Below are 18,308 nucleotides of genomic sequence, written 5' to 3'. Positions count from 1 at the left end.
TCTGGTCCCTCAGCTTCTGCTTCCACCAAACGGAGGTAATAAAGACTTGCCTTCTTGGGTGGATTTCGTTAGGGGGAGAGAAAATAATAGACGTGGGAGATGCCGGTGCAGCGGGGAGTCTAGGTCGCGATCCTTATTGTCATCGCTAAGGGAACGCACACGGCCAGCCGTCCTGCTGGTTGTTCTGGGCCACTAGGGGCCAAGCCTGGAGCGCTGGAGGAGGCGGGCGCTGCGAGGCTGGAGGTGGGGTGGGAGGTGGGGGCGGACGCTGAGGGGTTCCGCGGAGATAAAGGGACAGCGTCAGCGAGCGGCGGTGGCCCAGCCATGCGCGACGGGCTGAGCAGCGCGTGCGACGCCGCCCGGCCACGGCTCTGCCGCTTCCTGCGCAGGATCTTCGGCCCGAAGGTCGCCCGCCGCGTGGGCGCAGCCAGGTACAGCGCGCGGGGCCTGGGGAGCCGCGAGGGCGTTGGGGGCCCGGGTGACCCCGCTGGGACGCGAGAGAGGTCGGGCTGAGCGCCCACGCGTGCCACCCAGTGGGTGCTTTTGCCCCAAGGAACTTCTGAGCTGCGTCGCTTTGAGACGGGTTCTGGCTATGTTGATAGGTCAGCATCAAACCTGGAAATCCTCCTGCCTCGGTTTCCTAAATGCTGGGATTATAGGCGTGTGCCACTGTTTAATGTGTGTTTTTGCGGTACTGGGAATTGAACTGCATTTAAACAAGTACTCTTCCACTGAGACCCACGCGCGCGCGCGCGCACACACACACACACACACACACACACACACTGCCTTGTTGCCCTCCCCTCCTTACTGTGCTCTAGACAAATATGGTGAAGAGGGCAAAGATGATCTTCTTTTGCAATAAGACTTTCTCCCTCTCACAAGACAGGTGGGCTGATGGAGCAGTCCGGACCCCGCCAGCTGTGGACTCAGTACTCCCTCCTCGGCAGCTACTTCTGCCACACCGTGGCTGCAGATGGGCCCCGAGCAAGTTCCCTTGGTTCCTTTTGCCTGAAAGTCCTTAATGACCCTTCATTCCATTCCTACCAGGGGCCGGCAGGTCTCAGCCAGGCTGTGGGTTTGCGAGTGTCTGCGGCTCGACATACACAGCGCAGTGATTTGGAACCAGGGGTCCTGAGTCTTAAAGCGCTCATCTGACACCTGGTCCTAGGTCTCCTTTAGCGGGTGGCCAGAAGAAATCTGCTAACTGGTGGCAGGACATAGTAGCTGGAGCAAAGCTCTGTTTAGTCACTGTTACATTTTTTTCCTCCTTAATCCTAACTATAAAAGTACTTGAAAAATTATAAAAATCCCATATATATATATATATACACCTTTAAAAGGCATAAAGTTAAAAAGAAAAGAATGAAATTTAAATAGCTCATGACTTACCAATTATGCTAATCATCGTGAACCTTTACTGACATTTCCCCCAGGTGCTTTCAGGCCCGCTGGAGCCCGCATTCACACACACACACACACACACACACACACACACACACACACACACACACACACATTGCATGCATGCACTCAGGCTGTCACCGAGAAGATCAGCAGGTATCCAGTCTGAGTTATTAGTCACAACCTGAGCATGCAGCCGTGGACCCTGGGGCCAAGCTAACTGTGTCTCATCTCAACAGTGGATTTCAGATAGCATTTAAAACATTTTGATGTTTAGGAGAAGCACTTAAGTAGACAGTGACATTGTCTTTAAGTCTATTACTGTAGCCTAGGGGATGTTTCTGATCTAATTCTATTCCCCAAATTGTGAAGCCCAGCCGGGGTGGGCTGGATGTGAAGGATGGGTCGAGAGAGGATGGTGAGAACACAAATCTTGGCTTCCTTTTTCTTTCTGGTGAAGCATACCAGTCCAGACCAGAGGAGCAGGTTAAAGAAAAATTATCCTGCTGGGTGTGGCAACACATGCCTGCAATCCCAGCACTCAGGAGGTAGAGGCAAAAGTTCAAGGACATCGTCAGCTGAATAGTGAGTTCAAGGGTAGTCGGAGGTACATGAAACCCTGTCTCGCAAGCAAGCAAGAAATGCTCCATGATTTTGTTTGTTTGGGTTATATTTTTTTTGGGGGGGGGGGAGGTGGAGGAGGGGATGATTGTTTGTAGTTTTGTGTTTGTTTTGTTTTGTTGAGATAGCCTCTCACTATATAGCCCGGGCTAAACAGTGCTCCCACGTCACCTTGAGTGCTGGGGTTCTTCCGGACACCAGCCAGCATGCTCCATTTTAGTGATACTTGCTGACTCACGACAAGGAGGACTTTACTGAGGATGGTCCCTCAGGTGGGTTCAGGGACCACTGCAATCTTGCAATGGAGGGAGAGACGGGGTCCACACAAACACAGCAGGGCAAGGGCAAGTTCCAGCCAAAGATAAGCAGATTCTCGCTGAACTGACCCAACCAGATTCCTGCCAAAGGTAGACCTGGACAGTGACAGCTCACTTGGGGATGAGGGACCAGGGAGTGAGTTATTACTAAATGACTAAGCAGGGAGGAAACAAAAACTGGAGTTTGGGGTTTTGCTTCATTTTACTTTAGATTTATCTGTTTTATGTGTGTGGACGTTTCGCCTGTAGGCATGTTTGTGTACCACATGCACACCTGGTGCTCGTGTAAGTCAGAAGAGGGCTTCCGATCTCCTGGAACTAAAGTTAGAGATGGTTGTAAGCCACCTTGTGGGTGCTGGAAACCAAATCTTGGGTCCTCTGCAAGAGAAATAAGTGCTTTTAAACACCGAGCCATCTCTCAGACCCCGGATTTTGTTTGTTTTTGAGACAGGGTCTTACTGTGTAGCCTAGCCTGGCTTGGAACTCACGGAAAATCCCTCTGCCTCCTTGGTTCTGGGATCACAGGCATGTGCTACCACACTCAGCTAAATCTGGATTTTACAAGGGTGCACACAAATCGGTCTAGGTCAAGGTGTTGCCGAGCCAATCTTTTTAATGGCTCATCTACAGGACGCTTCTCAGGTTGGTGTATAACTTGGTTCAGGTATAAGTTGCTTTGCGATGCCTGCAGCTGTCCTTTGCACACTCTAGGACCTCAGGTGACGTCTGAAACCACAGCAGTAATGAATCCTGCGTGTATACTCTTTCTGTCTTACCCATACTTACCGATGAGGAAGTTTAAAATATAAGTTGGGTAAAGTAGGATATTCCCAACAATAACTACTAATAACACAGAACCATTGTAACAGTGCACTGTAGTAAAAATTATGGGTGTGGACAGTTGAGGCAGTGACTATATCAATAGTTGTCTGGCTTTCTGTTTGTTTGTTTGTTTTGTTTCTTTTCTGGTGCCAGGAGTTCATCTTCAACTCTGCCAGAAATGTGGCTGTAACTCTTCACCAGCAGACACGGCTTCTCCATCCTTTCTTTCTTTCTTCCTTCCTTTCTTTCTTTCTTCTTTAATTATCTGTTTATGTTTTTCCAGACAGAGTTTCTCTGTATAGCCATGACTGTCCTGGACCTCACTTTGTACACCAGGTTGGCCTCAAACTCTTGAGACCTACCTGCCTCTGTCTTCTGAGTGCTGGGATTAAAGGCGTGCTCTACTATGTCTGGCTCTTTTTTTTTTTTTTTTTTCATTTTTTCCAACTAGTTATTTTTATTTTATTTCCATCTTATTTTTTTAAAATAAACATCATGTTGCACAGACTAACTTTGAATTCCCTATGTAGTTTAGGATGACCTTGAACTCCTGATCCTCCTGCCTCTACTTTCTAAGTATTGGGATCACAAGTATGTGCCATCCACACCTGGCTTTTGTTCCTTTCGATTTTTACAAGATAAATACTTGGAGTACCAGGCATTGTGTCTCGTGCCTGTAATCTCAGCACTCAGGAGGTTCAGGCAGATGGATTGCCATGAGTTGGAAGCCAGTGTGATATACAGAGTAAATAAGTCAAATTGAGTGTTATGGGGTTGTTTGTGTGCTTTGTAGATAGGTTCTCATATAGCCCAGACTGGCTTTGAACTTTCTGTGTAGTTGAGACTGGCCTTGAATCCCTGATCCTTCTGCCACCACCTGCCAGAGGCCGGGATTCCAGTCATATGCTACCATGCCCAGCTTAAACTAAGGCCTGGGAGGACTGGACTGTCGGGACATTTGCACTTGGATTTCTGAGAAGGGCATTTCCCCAGAGCTTCTGTGTGCTCCTACCTGAATAGCTTTGACTTGCTCCCCTTGTATCATTTTAGCTTTGGGTAGTCAAAGTAAAGATGAAGCAAGAAGGTGGTGACAAGATTCTCCGAGACGGGCTCCCTAATCCCCCTTGAAGGGAAGCCAGCGACAGGTCATTCCCACCTCTAGCCCCCAGTGCCCCATCTGCCAGATAGGGACTCACAGAGGCCTCCTCCCAAGACCCTCTCCACTCCCAGACTCCATCTCACCATAACCTTCTCTTCACAGCCCAACAACACAGGATGACCCTAAGGCTCACAGACCTGCCAAGCACCAAAATGGTTCCCTCCAGCCCCTCGATGGGACAGTGCAGGTCAGTGGTTTGGCTATGGTGTATGGGAAGGTCTTTCTTTCTTCTCCTTCGGAGATCCAGGCTACACAGCCCTTTGGAGCCTGGGAAGGAAGGCACAGGAAGCCAAGGTCTGGGGAGCGAGTGGAGCCACCCAGACCTGGGGCACAGAGGGAGCCAAGGAGGCAGTGAACAATAGGACAGTCTTGATGACTGAGAAAGGAGGTCCCCAGAGTGCACCGGCACCCAGATAACTTGCTTGGGTGGTTGGCAGTATAGGTGTCTGCGGTTTAAGACCATTCCCAGAATTATGGGTGGGACATTCTAGAATGATCTCAGACTTAGCTGTTCAGTCTCTAGACTTAGTCCCTGGCTTCTGGCCATGGGTCCCATCTTCCTGAAGCCCTTTCCATCCTAAGGACTGTAGAGAGGTGGCAGAGAGGTGGGGAAGGGGAAAGGTATCCCTGGGGAAGCAGAGAGTGGAGCATCTGTTAACTTCGCAGCTCCCAGCTCTGTCCTTGGCAGGCCCAGCTACAGCAGCGGCCTTCCCGTCTAACGTGAATTCCCCTCATGAGCCAGCACTGGCTGGGCCTTGGTAAGGACAGAAGCATGGCCCCGGCCCAGCCACCTGCAGTGCTCAGCTGGCTCTGACCCAACTTCTGGGGAGGGTGGAGGACTGGCCTGGCCCTGTGTGTGTGTGTGTGCCCTGCCTGTGTGTCCACACAAAGCTCCATCCCTCATTCAAGCAGAGTACAGAGGTGCAGGGGACTCTTGTATGGGTTGTTGGGGTTCCAGGCATTTGGAAAACCCTGGATGTTTACCCATCTTAGAATGGTCCGGAATCCCTGGACAAGCTGCATGTGCCTCCATCGACCCACCCACAGCACGTGAAGATCAAAAACTGGGGCAGTGGGGAGATTTTGCAAGACACCCTTCACCACAAGGCCACCTCGGTGAGAAATCCGGGAGGCTGGGGAGGACCACCTTTGTCCTAACTAGGGTACCATTAGGACCTTTGTGGGTCCACCACATATCCCCTGGACTTAGTAGACAGTCATCTTCTCAGACAAAAGATGCTGGGAACTCTGTTTTTGTAAATTAGAGTCGGCAGTAAGTAAATCCAGTTTCCTGTTAACCACCTGATTGGGCAGCAGATAACCTAGAGGGTCAGACAGAAGGCTACAGGAGCCAGTTCATATTTTCTTAGATTTCAAAAGTATCTGAGAGTTTCCTATTAGAATTGTCCAAAGCGGGACTGAACCAACAGAGAAAGCAATGAGCTTCCTGTGAGTGGAAGGATTCAAGCACTGTTTGATAGGAAGGTAACAGTGGCCCAAATGGCCAGTGAACCGGAACTGATTGTCTTTTAAGGTTCCTTACTCTGACACCAGAATTCACAGTTAACATCTGGGCATCCATCTTTCTGGCATTTCTTCCCGTCCCTCCCCGATTTTGGAATGTTCAACTGCTCATCCATTTTCTCTAGGCCAACACTGGACCCGTGTTCCCACAGGAGCCAGCTGGGTCTCTTCAGAAAGGAAAACAGACAAGAAATCTCCTATGAGGAAGCTGTGGGGTTTTCTCTGAGGCTGGCACTGGGTCTTTAGCTGCCTGGAGAGCAGGGACAGAGAGAACCCCACTGGGTCTCAGGAAAGGAGAGGGGAGCTAGGTTAGGAGAAATCTTGGTAGACCCCAAGGAGAGGGTGCCTGCGTAGAGTCATTGTGAGCATAGTATGCAAAGGAAGGCCGGGCGACTGGTTCAGGGGAGGGGGAGACTGGGAGGCCTACTCACCCCCTGCCTCTCTTCCTAGGATTTCACCTGCAGGTCCAGATCTTGCATGGGGTCCATCATGAACTCCAAGAATTTGACCAGAGGACCCAGAGACAAGCCCACCTCTCTGGAGGAGCTTCTGCCTCAAGCCATTGAGTTCATCAACCAGTATTACGGCTCCTTCACAGAGTAAGTCTGGCTTTTGTCAGAGTGACATCCCCCCCCTCCCTGGGGCTGTGCTGACTCCAACTGTCCCATGCTGACCCCTGAACTCTGCAATCTCCAGACTTGCCATGGTTCTAGGCCCAGAGCAGACCCTGGAGGAGGCTTAGGCACTGCAATAATGTCTGACAGTGTAGAGCAGGGGTAACTGGTTGGGGTTCTGGCTCTACCACAGCCACTCCTGAGTCCTGGAGAAATTCACTGGGCCTCAACTGCCTTATCTGTAAAATGGCTTATTAGACAGCCATGAGATTTGTGCAAGTTTACGACAGTGTCCTAGCCTACGGACTGTGGAACAGTGACTCAGAATGGATGCTTTTATCCTCAAGTAGTAGGAAGCTTAGAGACTATGTGGTCAGGCCTCTCCTCCTACAGATGTGAACAAGATTCCCGGAGACACCCCTGACATCATCCTAGGATGCCTGACTTAGTGGGGTGCCGTATCCCTGAGTGTTTTCATCTTCTTACCCAGGAGGCTTCAATGAGCCCAGGGCCCAGCCTCTGTCATTCTTAAGTCAGTCAGTCACTGTATAACCAAACATGTGTCAAGCACCAAGCATGGTCCAGCCTGGAATATAAACGTTTTTTCACTGCCAGTTGCCAATTTTGTTGTTAAGACATACAATTGTGATCAAGGACAGGCAGTGTGACATGATAAAGAGTTGGGGTCCAATCAGTCACCTACCCAAGTTCAAACCTCAGCAAGTTTCTTCCTCTCTGTGTGCCTGGTTTTCTTGTCTGAAAATATCTAATATAATATACACACCTTGTAGGAGTTTGTAGGAAGGTTAAATGAATTAGAGGCTATAGAGAGCTAAGGACTGTGCTGACCTGTAATGAACGCAACCGAGGTCTTAGTTATCGTTGTATGTCGATATTTAATTTTTAAGCATTTGTTTATTTGTTGGAGAACGGGGAACCTGAGCCATAGCAAGTGTATGAAAATCAGAGGACAGTCTGTGGGAGTCGGGTATCTCCTTCCACAATGTGGATTTCTGGGTTTGAACTGAGATCATCAGACGTAGTGACAAGTGTCTTTACTCACTGAGACATCTCTCTGGTCCCTCATTACGTGTTTTTTGAGACAACATCTCATGAAATAGTGGAGGCTAGTTTCTGCCCATGATTGTCCCGAGTGCTGGGATGACAGGTCGGAGTGCTAATGCCTGAATGCAGAGCATTGTTATTGTCCCGATAGAATATGTGACTAAGTAATTTAGCCTCTCTAAAACATTCTGACCAAAATACACGAAGATATTGTAAGAATGACTGACCAAGATAATGAACATCTGCTCTGCGGCTGGATACAGTGCAGCAGTGTCATTTTGTGGTCCAGCCTCACATAGCAGTTCCACCTGGGGACATGAGACACAGAAGGATATCTGGGACCCAGAGCAGAAATAGTTGTTCTTGGGGATACCTGCTCCACCTGTCTATTGAGTGCTAGAGCTGGGAGGGTGCTTGAAAAGAGGCCCCTGTCTTCTGTAGCAAAGCTTCCCAACCCTACCTGGGTGCTTACAGAACACAGTTGCCTGGCCTCCTGGACCAAGGCTGGCCCCCTGGACCAAGGGCAGCAGTCTCGAGGGCAGGTAGGACCTGCTTGAAGGCGTACATTAGGAGCCTGGGATGCTGGTGCTGGGATCCTGGCTAGTAGTCTCAGCACCCTAGCATGTAGTCCTTTGGCCCTTCAGTATCCTGACTCTTTTTGGAGCTGGGATACCCAGCTGGCATTCCAAACACAGTTGGTTGGGTCTTAGGAAGCTCAGGGAGGCTACAGGGCTCTCTGCTCGGTGCCTGGGCAAATGCCTTTACTTCTCATTTTCGACCGTCCATATCTTGGTCCCCAGGAGTGATGAACAACAGCCTGTCCCAGGGGTGCAGGGACAGCAGCAGCTGAAGGCTTCCAGCAGAGTGGACTAGACATCTGTACATGCAGGATGTCAGGACTTTTTTCAGCTCCTGACTTACTGAGAGTAACGATCCAATCCTTTTCAGAACTGAGAGACACCACAGCGTTCCTTGTGACTCTGAAATATGACCAGGAGAAACCACACAATGTGTAATGTGGGCCTGGTGGTGCAGGCCTGTAATTCCAGTTACCCTAGAGACCGAGGTCCTTGCAGGAGGATTCCAAGTTCAAGGACTGCCTAGGTGATAGACATAGTGAGAACCTGTCTCAAAATAAAAAGTTAGAAAAATAAGTGCAGGGGCTGAGGATGTAGGTCACGGGTAGAATAAACCTAGTTTGGTTAGGTTCAGACCCTGGTACCACACACGAGAAAGAACAGAGGAGAAAAAGTGGTAAAAAGGAAATGCTAAAAATAAAATTCACTAGGTGTGGTGGCACACACCTTTAATCCCAGCACTCAGAAGGCAGAGGCAGGAGGCTCCCTGTGAGTCTGAGGCCACCCTGGTCTATATAGTGAACTCTAAGCCAGACATGGTTACCTAGTGAGACTCTGTCTCAAAACCATGAAAAAATCCGAGGGAATTGGGAGAAAACATGAAAAATAATTTTAAGAGTGAGTCCCTGCCTCAAATAAACAAACAAACGAAAACAAAAATCCACCTTAAAAAACACACAAAAAGTAAGTTTAAAATATTCTTTTAAGAGTCATCTTTCTTATGTGTTCCCACGGGTTATACTCTCATGGATGTTGGAAGCTTTGGTGTTACTGTGTGTGGGAGTGGATTTTTTAGTCTGCCTTTACAAGTTAAACTTTCACCCAGTCTGTAATGGAGTTAACAATGTACTTTGAGATCATTTATAATTGTGTGAGAGCCACGCCTTCCCTTTCAGACACAAAATATTCTAGAAGTTACACGTGGGTATAGAGGGATAAAAATCTGACTGTGGTTTCATGAACTGTTCTGAGTCAGGAAGGTCAGAAAACAATTGTCTGTCTTGAGAGTCCTGTGAAAGATGGACGTAGACAAAGGCTCCCCATTCCTTCTTGCCAGCAGAGCTGCTACCCTGTTCATTACATTAAGAGAATGGCTTTGCTCAGGACCGGGCCGCTCCTAAGATTACAAAGGGAGAGGCCAAAACTCTTCCAAAGGAACCAGGCCCACTCTCGGGTAAACACTACCAAGAGTTCACTTTCTCCTTCTACATGGCATCGCCATACAATGGGCACTGCTGTTTTCCTGCTTGGGTACAGAGTAGGGGTATTTCTAGAATCTTCCTCTGATGAGGAAGACACTGACCTCACCCAGAAGTTCCCCCTTACAAGGATCACTGAGGACAAACATCACTGAGTCTCTGAGTCTTTCTGTAATCAGAAAGGAGTTGCCAAGACCCTCCATCTGCCCCAAAGGCTGTTTCATTCCAAGTCCTCCGCTGCCCTTAATCACAAGTTCATTCTTTAAATAATTTTGTTTGTTGCCATTTCGAAAGCCTTTGGTGGTGCCGGTCGGAGATCTCAAGGTTGCTGTGGTGTGCGTGTGTTTCTAAGTCGTTGTGACCAAGTTCCTCTCGCTTGGAATAATTTTGAAGTATGCTTAAATCACTGAGTGTGGTTCCTTTGGGTGGGCTCTAGGGTCCTTCAGGCTGAGTCCTGACCTCAGGTCTTGTCTGGGCCTGTCTTGCTCTCTGAGGAACACTCAAGGCTGCAGTTTTCCCATGGGTAGAAGGTAGAAGGTCCGGTCCACCGCAGACAGTTAGGAGCCTGACGTTGGCAGCGAGACCGCCTGGGTCTGCGTCTTCATTTCTCTGTTACCATGCTTGTGTTCTTGGGCCTGGCACTTTCCACTCTACAGCTTTAAGACCTTTGATTGCAAAGTAAACACGGCAGTCACTACTAGCTTGCTTGTGGTGGCATGCATCTGCAATCCCAGGTATTTGGGAGGTAGAGGAAAGAAAATCACAAGCTCTAGGCTGGCCTGGGCTACATAACAAGACTTTGTCTCAAGGTGATGATGATGGTGATGGTGATGATGATGATGATGATGATGATAATGACGATGATGATGGTGGTGACGATGGTGATTATGATAATGACGATGATGATGGTGGTGATGATGATGATAACATCGACAATGATGACAACTTGCAGGGTCCAGTGTAGAAGCGGAAGTGTGATTTTGTTCCAACAGGACTAAGAACTTCAAGGTGGCAGAGTATTAAAAACTGGCCCCTAGTAGGCTAAGAGTGGGTCAGAAAGCCAGCCGTACAGGGGACAGTGCCCCAAGGGGGACAGTTGGCTCTTCTGGTGTCCGAATTCAGTTCCTGATCTCTGGGGATTGAATTAATCCCCATGTAAGGTCCTGCTATTGTCAATCTTCCTGATGGCTTCCTGTCCCCCAGAGCAAAAATAGAGGAACATCTGGCCAGGGTGGAAGCTGTAACAAAGGACATAGAAACAACAGGAACCTACCAGCTGACACGGGATGAGCTCATCTTTGCCACCAAGCAGGCCTGGCGGAACGCCCCTCGATGCATTGGCAGGATCCAGTGGGCCAACCTGCAGGTGAGCCTTATGGGCAGAGCAGAAGAAGGAAACAGGATGGGCAGGTCCTGAGACGGAGCAAGTGGCCAACGCTCCGGAGACTGCAGCCGAACCCTGAGACAGGGATCTTATTTTAAAACACCAGGGTCTCTAGAAGCCCCACTCTCATGTTAAACGTGGGAGACCACATGCTACCCTGAAACAAACAGCAACCTTGAATGTCTTATTCCCGAGGCCCTGGCGCTGCAAGTGTTTGCCCCCAGTGTTTACGTTCTTGGCTCCTAAAGAACATTTTATTTATCCTAGCCTCCCAGGCCAATCGTCTCCTTGGAGGGTCATTTTTTTGTTGGGTCCCTTTGAGTGCACTTGGATTGAGAAAAATCCAGGAGACTCATCGATGGCACAGACTCCCGCAGCAAAGATCCAGGCTGGGGCGGTGGGGACCCTGCTCTTTGGTGTTTTAAAGACAGACACTCTTGGGGATTTGGTTTTGCTGGGACCTTCTGAGTGGGAGTCTCTGTGTCCCATCTCAAGAGCAGTGGCCAGTAGGGCAGCTTGGAGATGGGCACTGCCGATGCAGAGGCGAGGGTGTGACTGTTTGCTGGGCAGTGGCGTGCCGGCTGCCCTCTTTCCCTGGGGACTTTCAACCAGCCCCAAGGCTCTGTCCTCGGAGTATTCTATGGTGTGGTCTTGGTGGGCTGTACACAGGTCTTCGACGCCCGGAGCTGTAGCACTGCCCAGGACATGTTCCAGCATATCTGCAGACATGTGCTATATGCCACCAACAACGGCAACATCAGGTGAGGCATGTTTCCCAGCTGTGCTGGGCCCACCCTGCCGGCCTCAGGCAGAAGAGGCACCAGGGCTTAGGGGAGGGACCTCTGGCTCCAGGAGGAACTAGGGAGAGACAAAAGAGCAAGGCTTAGCCCTGGAACGGTGACAGTGGCCTCTTCCCATTAGCCTCTGTTGTAGGTCCAGCTATTTTTTCCCCTCTAACTTAGAACCACAAGGCAGTTACATCTTTTTAAGAAGCCACTTCTAGCAGGCCATAGTGACACATGCCTGTTATCCAAGCACTTGGAAAAGTGGAGGCAGGAGGATCAAGAGTTCAAAGACATCCTTAGCTACCTAGCATGTTCAAGGCTAGCCTAGGTTCCGTGTGCTCCTGCCTCAGAAATAAAACAAAACACAACAGAAACAAAGAGGGAAAAAAAAACCACTTCTTAGCTGGACATGGTGATACATATCTATACTCTCAGCAGTGGGTAGGCTGAGGCAGGAGGATTGCTGTGAGTTCCAGACCAGTCTGGGCCACATAGACAGACCTTGTCTTGTTTTAAAAAGAGCCCACTCAGGAGGCAGAGGCAGGGGAATCTCTGTGAGTTCAAGGCTAGTCTAGTCTACATAGCGAGTTCCAGGGCAGCCAGGGCTATATTGTCTCGAAAACAAAAACTAACAAAATAGTTTTTAAAAAGATCCTTCTGTTCTGTTTGGGAAGGAGACACTGATTTTCTGGCTATACCTTTGCTGTGGTATTTTTCTTAGATGTGAGAGTCACTGCTTGACATTGTACATTCCTCTCTCTGTCTCTCTCTGTCTCTCTCTGTCTCTGTCTCTCTCTCTCTGTCTCTCTCTCTGTCTCTCTCTCTCTCTCTCACACACACACACACACACACACACACACACACACACACACACACACACTCCACTGATAGGACTGAACAGCGCACTCAATCTGTCATTCACTCATTTTTGTCTCCAGCAAACTCTTGGTGCTCACCTAATGGGGACTCAGCAGAGGACTAGGCCAGGGGTCAGGGAAAAGGGGGTGGCAGGGTGAGATGCAGAGGAGACTGAGACCCCAGAATGCAACTCCAGACAACTATGACAAGCCTATGGCAGCTGAACAGCCACCAACTGTGAGAAGAGAAGCAGTGGAGGCCGGGGTGTGGAAGGGACAAAGACGCCCTAGAGCGGTGGTTCCCTTGTAGGTCCTGAAGGATAGGGAGGGACGGGCAGGAGGTGGATGGTTCATTGTCAGAGGGTGATCTCAGTCTGACTGGGGTGCAGGCACTATAGAGTGGGAGAGTGGAGGGAGGCTGACTGGGAGCCCCTGCCCCACCCCAGTCAGGGACAGTTGGTAAACTGCAATATCCCTGTCCTGGGGAAGGTCGGCCATCACTGTGTTCCCCCAGCGGAGCGATGGGAAGCATGACTTCCGGATCTGGAATTCGCAGCTCATCCGGTACGCTGGCTACCAGATGCCTGATGGCACCATCAGAGGGGACCCTGCCAACTTGGAGTTCACCCAGGTACCTGTCTAGTCTTTGATGGGTCCCTCTGGGCAGGAACCCAGAACAGATGCAGTGCCCGGGGCTGCAGACTTCATTGGCTCTCTCTCTCCCCCAGCTGTGCATCGACCTGGGCTGGAAGCCACGCTACGGCCGCTTCGATGTGCTGCCTCTGATCCTGCAGGCTAACGGCCAAGATCCAGAGGTCTTTGAAATCCCTCCCGACCTGGTGTTGGAGGTGACCATGGAGCATCCCAAGTAAGTCACCAAGGGTACAGGTTATAAGCATGCATCCCTCCTCAGGGAGATGCTTATCCTCCTCTGAAGCCCAGCTTAGTCCTCCATGTTGCAAGGGCAGTTTGCCCTCTGAAGCCACTGTGCTCTTTCCTCTCCAGCCTCAGCTTTTTTTTTTTCTTTTTCTTTTTTTTTCGAGACAGGGTTTCTCTGTGTAGCTTTGCGCCTTTCCTGGAACTCACTCTGTAGACCAGGCTGGCCTCGAACTCACAAAGATCCGCCTGGCTCTGCCTCCCGAGTGCTGGGATTAAAGGCGTGCGCCACCACCGCCCGGCTCAGCCTCAGCTTTATGAGGAGTGACTGAGGGGAGCGGCCGCCTAGCTTGCAAGGTCCTGGGAGCCTGGGAGGCAGTGCCTTCAGGAATGCTCTCCAGCTTCTTCTGTCTGAGCAGCCAGGCCTTTTGCACTCATCCCAACACTTTATTTTGTTTATTTTGTTTGTTTGCTTGTTTGTTTTTGGTTTTTGGTTTTTTTTTGTTTGTTTGTTTTTGTTTTTGTTTTTGTTTTTCGAGACAGGGTTTCTCTGTGTAGCTTTGCGCCTTTCCTGGAACTCACTTGGTAGCCCAGGCTGGCCTCGAACTCACAGAGATCCGCCTGGCTCTGCCTCCTGAGTGCTGGGATTAAAGGCGTGCGCCACCACCGCCCGGCTGGTTTTTGGTTTTTTTGAGACAGGGTTTCTCTGTGTAGCTTTGGAGCCTGTCCTGAAACTCTCGCTGTAAACCAGGCTGACCTAGAACTCAGAGATCCTCCTGCCTCTGCCTCCCAAGTGCTGGGATTACAGGAGTGTGCCACCACTGCCCAGTTCTCCCAACACTTTTTTTTCTTACATCTATTTAGTATGTGTGAGGAGGTGTGTATGTGAGTGTGTGTGCATGTGTGATTGTATATGGTGTATGTGTGCATGTTTGTGTGTGTGTGTGTGTGTGTGTGTGTGTGTGTGTGGTATGTGTGGTATGTTTATATTTATGTGTGTGTTGTTTGTGTGTAAGGGTGTGTGTGTAAGGTGTGTGTGGTACATGTGGTGTATGTGGTATGTGTTTATGTTTTATGTGTGTATGTGTGGTGTGATGTGCTTGCATATTTGTTGTGTGATACGTTGTGTGTGGTGGTTGTATATAGTGTGTGTGTTGTATATGGGATATATTTACTGTGTGTATGGTCTATGTGGTGTGTATGTGTGTGTTTATGTTGTTTCGTGTGTGGTGTGTGTGTGGTCAGAGGTCAATTGCAGGAGTCGGGCTGATTCTCTCCTACCATGTGGGTCCTGAGAATCGAAGTCAGCTCATCAGGCTTGGTGGATAGTGGCCTTTCCTGCTGAGCCATCTCAACGACCTCCCAGCTTTCTTAGGAAGAGGACACCCCTCCCAGATAGAGGAAGTGTAGGGCCCCAAGGCCTTTAAGAGCATAGCTGATTGAACCTCTGCGAAGTACCTCCATATATGGAGACTTGCTAACAGCTGGCCCTGGGCTGTCTTCACCTTTGAATACCCTGAACTCGGCCTGCCTCAGGGCCATCGGTACTGCTTCCTCTACCTGATACGCCCTTTCCTCGGAAGTTTGCAAGGCTCAAGTCTTCTCATCCAAAGGTGTTCCCTATGATGTCACCACGGCCCCTGAGAAGCTTTTCCTGACCGCCCACCTTTAATTTGACATCACACTTTGTTTCTCATTTTCTTCCTGGTGTACTGGCGTACCTCTTTGCGGTCTATAGTCTAGACGCTGGGCTGTAACTTCTTTGAGAATAGAATCTTGCTTTTCATCAGTATATCCCCCACTGTCTACAAGGCACAAGGCATATAGTAGGTGCTTAGTTATAGATGTTTATGGAATGACTAACTATCCAATGAAGGATACTCTGTTTGTAATAATCCCATGAGCTTGATGCTATTGACTCTATGTTAATGATGGAGATACCGAGGCTCAGAGAGGCTGAAAGCACCCTAGTCGGTGCTGGGGCAGAATTAGAGCCCCAGCTGTCTGATGCCAGAGTCCCTTAGTCAGCTCGCTGCCTTCGGTTGGAGTCCTCAGCGTTTAGCCTGGCATAGACCTGCTCCATTTGCATGAATGACTGAATAAAGAGATGTCTTATTTAATGAATGACCCCTAGTGTGCCCTGTGATCTCTCCCGTTTGGGTGACTGAGATCAACTCTTAAAGAGGACTTTTCTAGTACTGGGAATATGGCTCAGTTGACCATGTTTGCTTAGTATGCTCGAAGCCTGAGCTTTGATCCCCAACCGTGCATAAACTGGGTTTGATGATACATGCCTGTAATTCCAACATTTGGGAGATAGGAGTCAGGAGAATCACAAGTTCAAGGCCACCCTCAGCTACTTAAAATCAAGGCCAGGGATATGAGACCCTGTCTCAAAAAAACAGAGAGAGAAGGGATTTCTTTGGTTGACTCTTTTACTGAAGTTAATTAGTTTTTTGATTGAGGGGGGAGGGTGTGGCAAAGAAGAAGACCCCTAACCGCAGCTGGCTCTCCCCCTCCCCCTGGCCAGGTACGAGTGGTTCCAGGAGCTCGGGCTGAAGTGGTATGCCCTACCTGCCGTAGCCAACATGCTGCTGGAGGTGGGTGGCCTTGAATTCCCAGCCTGCCCCTTCAATGGTTGGTACATGGGCACGGAGATTGGAGTTCGAGACTTCTGTGACACGCAGCGCTACAACATCCTGGAGGTGACAAGGCTACCCAGTTGGGCCAGCTGGAGGAGCAGGCTGGTGGGTGGGTCCCCCACAACTGCCTCACCCTTGTCACTTGGCTTCTGTAGGAAGTGGGCAGAAGGATGGGCCTGGAGACCCACACACTGGCCTCCCTCTGGAAAGACCGGGCCGTCACGGAGATCAACGTGGCTGTGCTCCATAAGTTTCCAGGTATGCCAGGCGTCTTGTGGGTGGGTAGAGGCTTTGGTAAGAAGGTGGCTTGATCCAGCTACTTATCTGGTTCTTGCTATTCCCCCCGTACAGCATCGTTCATTCACGCATGCATGCATTCATGCTTCCTGCTGTAGTGGTACGTTTCTCCCGTCCTGCTGGGCCCTGCAGTCTTGCAGCCACTTATAAAATAATCATTCAGGAGCTTAATATTATTTACAAACTGTATGGCCTATGGCAGGCTTCTTGCTAGCTAGCTCTTTCATCTTAAATGAACCCATTTCTATTCATCTATGTATTGCCACGTGGCCATGGCGTTACCAGTGGGCTGGCATGTTGCTCCTTGGGCGGCAGGCTGGGGTCTCCCCCAACTCCACCCTTCTTCGTCTCTTCTTCAGTCTAAACGTACCGCCTAACTTTATCCTGCCCTGCCACAGGCCAATGCAGCTTTATTTATCAACCAGTCAGAGCAATACATATTCACAGTGTACAGAAAGACATCCCACAGCATCCCGCGTTTGTACTGCTCTAGCTCTGGCAACTCCCTTCCCCCCAAGCCTGCCTGTCCCTGCCCTTGAGCACTGTGTGTGGCTCTGCTTCCATTGCTCAAGGATGTCACTTAGAGACTGTCCCTCCTGGCTACATCTCCAGGGCCTCTCCCTGCCCCATCATTCCCACAGAGCACAAAGAGGCTGTTTCAGTTGCGGGCTGCAGGACAGGAATGAACAGTTAGTCAACAGTTCCTACCAGCCCCTGGGCTCCCTCTCATTCTCCTGCTCCTCTTACAGCCGACCAGGCCCATCTCCTCATACTGCCTCTTCCTCGGCCACTCCAGCCTGGCTTCTGTCTCTGCATCATCTGAAATCCTTGCAGGATTCAAAAACTCACCAAAAAAGGATCCTCCCACAGGACCGTAGCACTTCCAAGTCCATGCCATGGTGTGTGTGTGTGTAAAGGTCAGAGGAGAATTAACAGGCATCTGTTTTCTACTTTCACTCTATGGGTCCTAGGAATCGAACTCAGCTTGGCAGGAGGCACCTCTGTCCCCTGAGCCATCTCGACGGCCCCCTTACTTTTCCTTCCACCTAGAATCTTCTTTCTATAAATCATCCCATCATGGCCAGCTCCTCTCCTTCTCCTAGGCTTCAGCCACCCATTTCCTTGAAGAGCCCCTCCTGGACCATGCCTCCTTGGACACTGCTCTCCCCTGCGGCCCTTCCTCCAGTTTTCCTTCCACTTCCTTTAACTTAGTTTTGTTCGGGTAGTTTCCGGCATCAGGTCACAGGTCAACCTCTATCTTTCTTGGTTGTTTCTTTCCTCCGCTGGAAATGTGAGCTGCCGGGTGCTCCGTGGGGCTGGGACCTTGACTGAGCTCACTGCTACACCACTAGTCTAGCCCATGGCAGAGGATGGGAAGTTACGGAGTGGCTGGAGGGATGGAGGTGAGCCCCCATCCACATGAGCAGGGGCTACTCATGCTTCTCTGTGCTAGGTCGACAAGGCAGTTGGTTCCTGTGTGGGCCGAGCCTGATCTCTGTGGTCCCTCTTCAGCTTTGTCCCTGCGCTCCTGTCCCCTTTGGGACCTGGGGACAGCTGTAGCCAGGCATGATAAAGCATGCCTGTAAGTCCAGCACTCAGGAGGATGAAGCAGAGGGATGGTGAGTTCAAGGCCAGCCTGGGCAACTCCATGAGTTATTTCTCACAGAGCGAAACTAAACAGAACAAAGAGTGGGGATAGTACTCCCCTCTCCACATCCTTGCTAAATTAACTGACGATTTATAAGACACCTTTGACAGCTCTCTTGGTCCCCGGGGGGCACTCGGCATACGTGGGTGGTGTGTCTATGCTTGTCATAGCCATCAACTGCTCCATGGGACCTGTTCAGACATCCAAAGGCACTGTATATGTGCACAGATGGTCCCT

The 18,308-nt window shown here is 50.0% G+C and overlaps 1 protein-coding gene across 1 annotated transcript in view; it reads left to right on the top strand.

Annotated features, from left to right (window-relative positions):
• The first annotated feature begins 322 nt into the window (after positions 1-322).
• Nos2 (nitric oxide synthase 2) overlaps positions 323-18,308 on the top strand; it is a 37,133-nt gene continuing 19,147 nt past the window's right edge. Inside the window, exons 1-10 of the mRNA XM_052758599.1 lie at positions 323-431; positions 4,426-4,510; positions 5,317-5,439; positions 6,298-6,446; positions 10,786-10,948; positions 11,636-11,727; positions 13,098-13,239; positions 13,337-13,476; positions 16,015-16,189; positions 16,282-16,379. Of these exons, the coding sequence (XP_052614559.1) occupies positions 325-431; positions 4,426-4,510; positions 5,317-5,439; positions 6,298-6,446; positions 10,786-10,948; positions 11,636-11,727; positions 13,098-13,239; positions 13,337-13,476; positions 16,015-16,189; positions 16,282-16,379 (1,274 nt within the window). The 5' untranslated portion in view covers positions 323-324. The remainder of the gene's footprint in view (positions 432-4,425; positions 4,511-5,316; positions 5,440-6,297; positions 6,447-10,785; positions 10,949-11,635; positions 11,728-13,097; positions 13,240-13,336; positions 13,477-16,014; positions 16,190-16,281; positions 16,380-18,308) is intronic.

This window comes from Peromyscus californicus, unplaced genomic scaffold, assembly GCF_007827085.1.
Source record: "Peromyscus californicus insignis strain IS unplaced genomic scaffold, ASM782708v3 Scaffold_3__1_contigs__length_106647218, whole genome shotgun sequence".
Lineage (NCBI taxonomy): Eukaryota > Metazoa > Chordata > Mammalia > Rodentia > Cricetidae > Peromyscus > Peromyscus californicus.
Note: the sequence above shows the minus strand (reverse complement) of the source record. Positions and strands in the feature narration are given on the sequence as shown.